At 34.6% G+C, this 11,091-nt stretch overlaps 1 protein-coding gene across 1 annotated transcript; it reads left to right on the forward strand.

Annotated features, from left to right (window-relative positions):
• The first annotated feature begins 2,325 nt into the window (after positions 1-2,325).
• Positions 2,326-10,031, forward strand: LOC133323842 (ninjurin-A-like). Its single transcript, XM_061532740.1, has 4 exons — positions 2,326-2,430; positions 9,172-9,241; positions 9,385-9,779; positions 9,855-10,031. Exons 1-4 carry the CDS (start codon positions 2,326-2,328, stop codon positions 10,029-10,031), a joined length of 747 nt encoding a protein of 248 aa, XP_061388724.1.
• Positions 10,032-11,091: the final 1,060 nt, after the last annotated feature.

The raw sequence follows: 11,091 nt of genomic DNA on the forward strand, positions 1-11,091 counted from the left end.
ACTTGAGACTTGAAGTGGATTTTGACGTAGAATATTTTATTCTTTGACATTATATGCCTAGAATTAAGTTTCATGCTACTTTAATGCACTTTGTCGAAAAAATACTGGGAAATGTCTTTGAAAAAAAAATACAAGAACATTTTGAATTTTTGGTTCAAAATGTATGACTATATATTCGGTATATACGTTATATATACAGATTTCTCTTGTTCAGTGACTTATGCTAAAAATTGATGGAGAATATTCTAAAACGACATCTTGTGGGAAAAATAGGTAAAAACTAGTAATAAGTACGATATTAACCCTAAAATGAATGAGTTTTCAATCACTTCTGGAAAAGGGGACCGAAAAGACCCCTTTAATGACTCGGTTGAGGGTTAAAGTTGCAGACCAAAATATTCGTCGATATTTTATCAGTAATATTGCCGAAGACACTATATACCTAAAATGCAAGGGTTTCAAGAAACCATAATTCGAAAATTATCAAAATTCTTGAAAAGGGGGAATATAGCCCCGCCTTTTTTGGTTAACTCCCGACGTAAACTCTCAAAACGCCGATACAAGTGTCATCTTTTTTTAGCCCCTCTTTCATAATCTGTTGGAATTTCGCGGTAATTGTTTTTTTGTGTTGCACAGTGTTATTGATGTCCAATATTAAGATAGATAGAGCTTTGAAATTTTGAACTTAGTTGTGTAAAATGGTATATATCGGTCAACGTTTTAGTATATCCCACATATAATCGTACCCTCAAATAATCGATACTTTGGGAAAATTTTCAACAAAATTGGCTGAAATTTGAAGTTTTGTGTTATCATTGGGTGTTAAATTATTTCACAAAATAATAAATAATAATATTGGTCTACCTTTTAGGGTAGACCCCATATATAGCTGGACCTTTCAAATGTTGCTTTTCTGCGGAGGGTGGTCACGTTCATAATTAACGGTTTCCCTCAATTTTGAATATTTTGTGAAGTTCAGACATGTTCAAATTCCTAGTCAAATTTTCAAAACTAAGTGTCGGCAGTTTCGTATTTCGTTATCTCATTGCAGCCCCAATCGGTTTTAAGTATTTTAAGGCCTAACTCATGGTGGAGGGCATAAAATGTTAAGGTTGGCCGAATTTAACGACGTTTTTAACAATTGAGATTGTTCGTTTTGTTCCTAATTTTTGAGAAAAAATTACTAATTTTTACAAATTTTTTTCAATTTCATAAAGTTATCGCAGTAAACAAGTGTACATTCTTACCGAATTTCTATTAAATATTGAAAAAAATTCTAATTTTTACAAATTTTTTAAATTTCATAAAGTTATTGTTGAAACCAATGTACATTCTTGCCGAATATCTATTAAATATTTAAAAAAACGGATCCAATTTTAGATTTGTCATTAGTAGTACCTATGCAGCAATCATCATCTGTATGTTAATAATGTGAAATACAATCTAATATTGTTGCAGGGAAGAACAAATTTTTTGACCATGTTTGTGGGGTATTGGCAAAAAAGTACTACCGGCTTCTTAGGGGGGATTAACCGTAAATGTATACCACATTGACTAATTCATTTTTTTTTTTTTTGTATAGGTACTCGTTAAGAAAACTACCTCATTTGGTACATTTTCAAACATTCAGTGTATATCATACCAAAATAATACAAATAAAAAACAATGACAATTTCACCAGCCCAATATATGCTAAAATAAAATTAAGAGCATATTATTATACACAGCTAAGAGAGTTTCTCAAAATCTCACAAAAGATTCAAGTTTTATTAAAACAATCTCTGAGTAAATCCCCATTAAAGATATTGTCAATAGGCATCTGAATTTAAAAGTAAACAAACCAGCAGCCCAGATCTCAGTTGGAAAAGTTGTACGGTGCGAAGAACAACGAAGCGGGACGTTTTTAATACTAAAATAAAAACGGTGCAAAGAACAACGAAGCCGGACGGTTTGAATACTAAAATAAAAAAAAAAATAAAAACGAAAGCTATAGCGAATACTGTGAACCGGCAAATTAATTGAATTTTTAATTTTATAAATAATATATTTTGTATATGTATACTGATAAACATATTCATTAACTTGCAGTGAAAGAATAAATAAATAAAAATAAATTATAACAAAGAAAATATAAAACAAAATTGTGATAAAATTGTATAATAAACTGCCAGACTAACCGCAACATAACAAAATTATACACATAAAAGATTTTGCGAGTAGATAAGTGCAAATAAAATATTTTCTATTTGAAATTCTAAGGAGTAAATAAAAATTTCATCTTTCAAGAAAAAAAAAAACAAAATTCTATAAAAAACAACAACCAATATGGCTAATCACAAAACATCTGAACCTCACATTGCATTGGAAATGAATGAATCCAAGTTAAATTATGAATTTGACAATCCGTTGGATACAAATATCGATCATCATGTAAGTTGAATATTAAAAGCGGGTTTCATTTTTGTAAAATGTTTTATTAGCTCAGTAATAAATTAGTTTTAGAAAGCTTGTTGATTTTCTTGTCTTGTGCCTATTATTTTTACAACAAAATATTGAGGATCACAATTTGTGGATGTTTGTGTGTATTTATTGACTGGTCTTTCAATGGCTTCATTGACAGACATACAAACAAAAATAAATCCTAACCGGTTTGACTCACCGGCATACTACCGCAAATATTAAAGGGTAAATTCCCAATTCTTGCAAATGGTTTGGCATTGAAGAAAGTTTTTTTTTTTTTTTGTTAGAAAATTATCCAAGGTATGGTTTCTATTTTTTTTATAATGTGAATTAATACATTTTTTAAATACAAAACTAAAATGACTCATACCATTTATGTTAAACTCAGATGAGATTGAGATTGTAAAAATCGATTCAGATTTACATACAGGTCGCAGCCTCGAATTAGGTACATCAAAAATCACGTGTTGAAATCGGTTAAGATTAGATTACATATTTAGATATGGTATCTAAAATACCTAAAGTTTGTCCGATTATTTAATTCATTAGAGGAAAACATTTATTTTATTATTGTAGATTACAATAAAAATTTTAGGATCATATTTTGTGTTTACCCAAAGTTTTACAGGGTTTGATTAAAAATTTGATTTAAAATTCTCTAACTGCTATCAAATATTAGGTGGTATTAAAAATGGGATGCATCGATCCACAGTTTGGCGTAGTCTCCATATAGTTATACCAAAAATTTTAGTATTAAGACATGTTTTTTCTACTGAATTGGATACTTACTTAGCTGGCTTGTGACAGAACTTTCGTTGCATAAGCTGAACTTAAAAAAATCCAGGCGCGTCGGTCTTTTGTGCAGTTTTTCCAATCTGAAATACCATGTTCGGCAATGTTATCATCAACTTGATTTTTTCATCTAATTCGTGGAAATCCACTTCTGCGTGAACCATCAGATGGTTCGCTTTTATATGCATTTCGAGCTGGGACATCTTCATCCATTCTTACAACATGACCTAGCCAACGTAGCCGCTGCAGCTCGATACGTCTGACAATGCCGAAGTCCGAGAATAGCTGGTACAACTCATGGTTCATTCGACGGCGATATCCCATACGCCGATCAGCCCTTTGATCTTTCGGAGAATTTTTCTCTCAAACAGTGCTGGCTAATCTTTTTGCATAAGTAACCGTGTTTCAGATCCATATAACAGCACGGGTAGTATCAGCGTCTTGTAGAGTGTGAGTTTGGAATGGCGGGAGGTGGCCTTTTTTCGAAACTGCTTACTTAGACCATAGTAGCATCTGTTGGTCAACACCATCCTTCTCCGTATTTCAAAACTAATGTCATTAGTTTTATTTATGGCGGCACAAGGTATATAAAATATTTGACTACCTCGAAGCTGTAGTTCTCAAGTTCCACAGTTGGTCCGAGTCTACTGTTAAAAACATCACACGACAAACTGCCACCTTGTCTGAATTCTTGTTCGGTATTGAAGGGCTCCGATAGGTCCTAGCCGACTTTAACTGCTGAAATTGTGCCACTAATTTTGCAGGAATGTCAAACACAGACATGGCTTTAAACACCTCTGCATGGATAGGGCTGTGGAATGCGGCTTTATAGTTGACGAATAGGTGGAATGTGTAGTGTATTTCTTTTCCAGGATTTGGTGCAGGGTGAAAATCTGGTCAATGGTGGATTTGACACGTCTGAAGCCGCATTAGCATGTTCCAATAATGTCATTGACCATTGGCTTCAGTCGTTCACACAGCACGCTGGATAGCACTTTATATGCGATGAGAAGGAGACTTATTCCTCTATAGTTGGCACATATCGTCTTGTCTCCTTTTTGTACACGGGGCACAGGATGCTGAGGTGCCGAACATAGGGGCATGAATTCCTCTATCCAAATTGTACTATTCAGCTGGTGCATGCTCCTGACCAGGATATGTCCACCAGCCTTGAAGAGAAGGCACTGAATTGAATATAATAACATGTTGGGTTCAGATCATCCTTCCGAAATTATAAATATTGGTTTTAATATACAACCCATGTTATAATCCCCATATAAATATCCCGCATATAACATTATAACAATTTTTGTAGTCTTAGATTTATTTTTTTTTCAACCAAAGGACTATATTTTCCCATTGCCTGTTCTTATTGGATAAAAATTTCATCGCAGAAAATTTCTAATATAGGTCCCCGTTTTTTGTATAGCCCTCATACAACATCATTACCAAATTTTCGGTATTTTCACCAAAATTTACATGTAGGATGGGTTCTGGCAAATGAAGACCCCTATTGTTTTTGGTAAAGATCGGTTAATATTTAGGGGATGACATGGACCAAATACTAAATTTTTGTCGGTTTTTCTGGTTGCTCCAGAGGCCGCAATTATGGCACAAACATCTATTGTTTTTGGTAAAGATCGGTTAATATTTAGGTGATGAAATAGACCAAATACTAAATTTTTGTCGGGTTTTTGGTCGCTCCAGAGGTCGCAATTATGGCCCAAACAGGGCCAGGGAGAAGGGGATAGGGCCAAAGAATAAGCATGCCTGTTTTGATAATGATCGGTCAATATTTAGCGGGTCAAATGGACCCGCGTATATATAGCGTATATATTTACTCCTGAAGGACATTGACCCAAAATTTTGATAATATATCGAAGATGAGTGGTTGACCTTTAAATCTATACCAATTATATTGTCGTATGTACCCGGATGTGGGAGTTACACATACATTTTTAAAGGATGTTACGTATTAATATATTATTTAGTAACTCATTACCACACTAGAGGGCGGAAATATAGAGTTGATCGCTTTGAAATGTTCCATGAGGATCCAGGTATAGTCAAGGACAACGCCTATAATTGTCGGTGATGACCACATACAAAATTTGGGATGAAGTGACCGAAAACTTATTTTTTTGTTTTTTTTTTTCGAGTCGAAATGCAAGCAGAACATCCGAACATCACAACAAAGCCCACGGTGAATATTGAATATTGGGAATATTCGGAAGATATGTCAGTGTAAGGAATAAGTGCTGTTGATCTCTAATCGGTGAAGAGGGTGCAAATATTACGAAACTTTGCCCAGGCTCGAAATAAACATCCGCAGAAATTTAGAGTTCCGTGGTAGTTGTGTAGGATATCATATGGTCGGCCCCGTTCGACTATACTGCTCCGCTCACTGGTTTTAATTTGAGGGTGAAACTATCGTCCGGATTATATTTCTCCGCTCACTGGTTTTTAAGATTGTCTTCTAAGAAGACATTTTCCTCATTATAAAATATCTTTGATTTCTTTCTCAAACAGAAAACAATTTCATTTTTAGATTTACGAAACTGTTTTTTTCTTTCAAACAAAAACAATTTTCTTAATGAAAAATATTATTAAATTTTGTTTTTGAAACATATAAATAATACATCGAAATAAAAAATATTTATCTGAATTTCAAATAATGTAATTACTATAATTTATTGAATTTGCAATGTATTATTCATAAGATGTATTGCATGTAATGCAATGACAATTAGTTCTCGAATTAATTTGACATGGTCGTATTTCTCCACAGTATTTCTGTGATAGTCTTTGAAGAATGCAATTGTTTCCTATTTGAGAATATAATTTCAATGCCGATAAATTGAGTCGAGAATAGTAAACCATATTCAAGTTGTCATTTATTCGAACTTAAAGCTTGAGAATTGAAATTGAAAAAAAAAAATATTTTTATCTTAAAGAAACCAAAAAAAAAAAAATAAATAAATAAATAATTCTGTACATACATTTTGCAGCGCCAATACTTCTATATCTCATGATTTATTATTTTGATCTCTGCGACGTCCAGTAGTTTATAAAAAATGGTTCTAATACAAGAAAACAATGCTTCTTAAAGTACATAGAAATAAAAGCGAAACATTTTTTTTTATGATGTAAACAACAAATACAACAACATAAATTTAAACAACAAATTGCTTCGTGAAGTTTTCGCATATTTGTGTGGCTTAAAAATTAGTCATCTATTGTGAGACCAAGTCTATCTGATTTGAAGGCTTCACGATCAATAAAAAAACAATGTGATTGACTGACTTAAAAAAGCACCGAACGTGTCTATAGATTTTGTAAATACTTATACGTATAGCTTATATATTTTTGTTGTAATCGTCATCTGTTATACGTCATCAGATATACAAATATATAACAAATACCTTTCAATAAGTCGGGTAAACGCGCTTTGTTAAAAAAAATATTTAAAATATTTAGTTTTTGAAGAAAACTTTAATCCATTGCTATACAACCACTTCGGTGGGATAATGAGGGTAGAGAACCCTTAATTTTAAATTATTTTTACCCTTTATTATACCCTACACAAATATGTTGTCAGGGTATTATAGATTTGTGCAGCCCCAAAAGTTTGTAACGCCGCGAAATATTGGTCCTGGAGCTGAGTCGATCTAGACATGTGTGTCCGTCGTCCATTATAATTTTTAAACACGATACAGGTCACAGTTATGGACCAATCTTCGCGATATTTTGCATGTAGGATGGGTTGTGGCCAATGAAGATCCCTATTGTTTTTGGAAAAGATCGGTTAATATTTAGGGGATGAAATGGACCAAAAACTTTATTTTTGTCGGGTTTTCTGGTCGCTTCGTGAGTGAGCGTGAGCAAATCGAGATGTACAGGAGTCAGAATGAAGTCCGGAAATTTTACCAACGAGTAAAACACCAAACCGAAGGCTTTGGTGCAGGCACATCCTCCTGTAGAGATGAAGAAGGAAACCTGGTGACAGACAAAAAAGGAGACAAAACGATATGTGCCAACTATAGAGGAATAAGTCTCCTTCCCATCGCATATAAAGTGCTATCCAGTGTGCTGTGTGAACGATTGAAGCCAATGGTCAATGACATCATCGGATCATACCAATGCGGCAAATCCACCATTGACCAGATTTTCACTCTGCGCCAAATCCTGGAAAAGACCCACGAAAAACACATCGCATTCGACAGCCCTATCCGTTCAGAGGTGTTTAAAGCCATGTCTGCGTTCGGCATTCCTGCAAAATAAATACGGCTATGTAGGATAACTTTAAGTGGCACAAGGTCAGCCGTTAAAGTAGGAAAGGACCTATCGGAGCCCTTCAATACCGAACGAGGATTCAGACAAGGTGACAGTTTGTCGTGTGATCTTTTTAACATCCTATTGGAAAAGGCCATACGAGACGCAAAGGTGAACAGAAATGGCACTCTGTACACCAAACAACACCAGTTACTCGCCTACGCCGTTGACATCGATATAATGGGTCGAACACTGCGAGCGGTAACAGCCACCTTTGAACAAATTGAAAAGGAGTCTGCCAAAGTGGGTCTGGCAGTAAACGGCGAGAAGACCAAGCTGATGGTATCAACGCGCAAGACGTCCAGTAGACTCGGACCAACTGTGGAACTTGAGAACTACAGTTTCGAAGTAGTTAAAGACTTCATATACCTTGGTACCGCCATAAATAAAACGAATGACATCAGTTTTTAAATTCGGAGAAGGATTGTGATGGCCAACAGATGCCACTATGGTCTAAGTAAGTAGTTTAGAAACAAGGCCACCTCCCGCCAGACCAAACTCACACTTTACAAGACGCTGATGCTACCCGTGCTATTATATGGATCAGAAGCATGGGTACTTGCGCAAGCAGATGAGACAGCTCTTGGGGTGTTTGAGAGAAAAATTCTCCGAAAGATCTACGGGCCGATCTGCGTCGACGGTGAATATGGGCGTCGAATGAACCACAAGCCTTACAATTTATACGCGGACATCGACATAGTAAGTCGTATTGAGCTGCAGCGACTACGGTGGCTAGGCCATGTTGTGCGGATGAATGAAGATGCCCCAGCTCAAAAGGTATATAAAAATGAGCCTACTGATGGTTCCCGTAGAAGGGGAAGGCCACGAATCAGATGGAAAGACCAAGTAGAAAACAACTTCTTGGAACGTGGTCTTCCAAATTGGTGGACTTGCGCACAAGACCGACGCGCTTGGAAATCTTTTTTAAGCTCGGCTTATGGAACAACCGTTCTGTAACAAGCCAGCTAAGTAAGTAAGTAAGTTCTGGTCGCTCCAGAGACCGCAATTATGGCCCAAACACCGCGAAGGGGATCGGGCCAAATAATCAGCATGCCTGTTTTGATAAAGATCGGTCAATATTTAGCGGGTCAAATGGACCCTAACGTTTGTGTGAAAAATTACGAAATTTGTATTCTATAGCGTATATAATTACCACTGAGGGACATAGACCCGAGAAGTTTATAATATATCCAAGGGGAGTGATTGACCTTTAAATTGATACAAATTATATTGTCGTAGGTACTCGGATGAAGTGAACCGAAAACTTACTTGTACTTTTCGAGTCGAAAGCCGAACATCACAACACCACAACTCACTGTGAAGAGAATCTGGACTAGTAATTAGAGAGGCTTTACTGATTATTAGTAACATTTGTTGACCTCTAGCCAGTCAAAAGTGTGCAAATTTCGCGAGATATTGCCCAATCTCTGGATATAGAACCACAGAAATTTAGATTTTCATGGAAGTTGTGTAGGGTATTGTATGGTCGGCCCCGTCCGACTATACTGCTCCGCTCACTGGTTTTTAATTATTTTTTATTTTGTTTAATTGACAAACTGAACATTTTTATTTTTTTATTAATTTCAGGCAACAGAAACATTTCCTCCAGAAGATATTGATTTCATTGATGGTAGAGCACCAAACGTACCCAAAACAAGTAAGTAAACCACAAACAAATTTAACACTTTCCCTTGTTATTTCGAATTTAGCAAATGGCTAGTTTTTTTTGTTTTCCTTATACCTTTTGCTTATTTTCCTATTTTTGTTTGCAATTTTTTTATACTTTCCCCATATAAAAAGTATCTGAGGCTGATGAAGATGACTTTGATGATCGTCCTTTTGCTGTAGGACCCAGAAGTGGTGTTGATGATGGACTACTGCCAAATGGTGGCAGCGGTGGTGGTGGTGATACGAGCCATGGTGTGGCCGACAGAAAACCCGAAAGACCTTCAAGACGTCCTAGTTTTAGTTTTCCCGGCTACGATGGTCCCGGTTTTGTAACAATCAATGGTGTGGATACCCCCATACCTGATGTCAATGCCTATCAACACAAGAAAACCTTGGCCCAGGGTATGATGGATTTGGCCTTATTATCGGCAAATGCCAATCAATTGCGTTATGTTTTGGAATCATATGGTCGCCATCCATATTATTATCCCAGTTTGGTATTCATTTCATTGAGTATTGTATTTCAGGTGAGTGTGTGTGTGTGTGTCCAAGATGATATGTATTGATTATATTAAATTTTTATTTTTTTGTCTTCTTTTCAGATTGCCGTAGGCGTTGGCCTAATTCTGAATAGTAAATACAATATTAAAAATGAGCGGGACATTTGCCGGGCAAATAAAATCAATAATTATACTGTTATTGGTATTTTTGTTGTAACGGTGGTAAATGTTTTCATATCGGCCTTTGGTGTTGCAGAACCCGCGGAACGAAGTACTTGAATGTGGACATATTTCTAAATTAGTTTTAGAAATCGAATTTTATTTTTAAGAATAGTAGCATTTTGTATACAATAATTTATGTTTCGAATATTTAATTTGTAATCCCCTTTAAAAATAATTTAATTGTATTCTTAAGTAATTTTTTGTCATATTTTTTTTTTTATTTTAAGAATTGTAATTGTAAAATTTATTTTAAATGTAAATGCAATGAACAAATTATGTTAATTACAAAATAACACCTAAAAATACTTGTGTCACACCCAAATAAAATAAATAATATTCTAGATTAGTTACATTTTTGAGGTTATTCAAAAAATATCTATAAGTGAAAGAATATTTCATTGTGATCCGAATAAAAATTTAATTAAAATTAAATAAAATAATGCCGCCCATCGATGTGATCTCTGCGAATCTTTAATATACACAATTTTCAAAGAAACATGTTATGATCTAAATATCCCATATTTGTGTAAATCTAAATATTGAAATTATTGTATTTTTATATGCATTTATAAATAAGCTTTTACTGTACTGTGTGCATTTTTTATGTTAATAAAATTAAGATACATTTTAAAATATTTTTTTGTCTTACTAAAAGCATTCATTAATTGTTTTTCAACACTTCAAGTAAATATATATGTATGTATAACACATATGTGCCTGGCTTGTAAATATTGTGGGACATAAAACGATTGACAAAAAACGAACAACGATTTTGGTAAAATACTCCATAACAAGATACCAAAAATGTCCACAAAAAAAGCCTATCAACAATTCGATCAAAAAACAAATTAAGAAATATTCCATCTAAATAGCAAGGTGAATGATCGGTTTTTTGTGAAACTTGTAACAAATTTTCGAACACTGAAATAAACCAAAATTAATGATAAATACCCATCAGTTTCATAAGAATTGAATATTTTTGTTTTGCGAAATAGTCAGGCTGAATCCCAGTTTGTTGTTTTTATAAAAAGAACTATTATTTAGTGGGGTATGTATGGCATTGTCCACCGAGGGGTAAGGCAGAGAAGACTAATGTTTCGGATCTCTCCACTGATCC

Source organism: Musca vetustissima, unplaced genomic scaffold (assembly GCF_032173495.1).
Source record: "Musca vetustissima isolate MV318-11 ecotype Yass unplaced genomic scaffold, APGP_CSIRO_Mvet_v1 utg411498, whole genome shotgun sequence".
Taxonomy (NCBI): Eukaryota; Metazoa; Arthropoda; class Insecta; order Diptera; family Muscidae; genus Musca; species Musca vetustissima.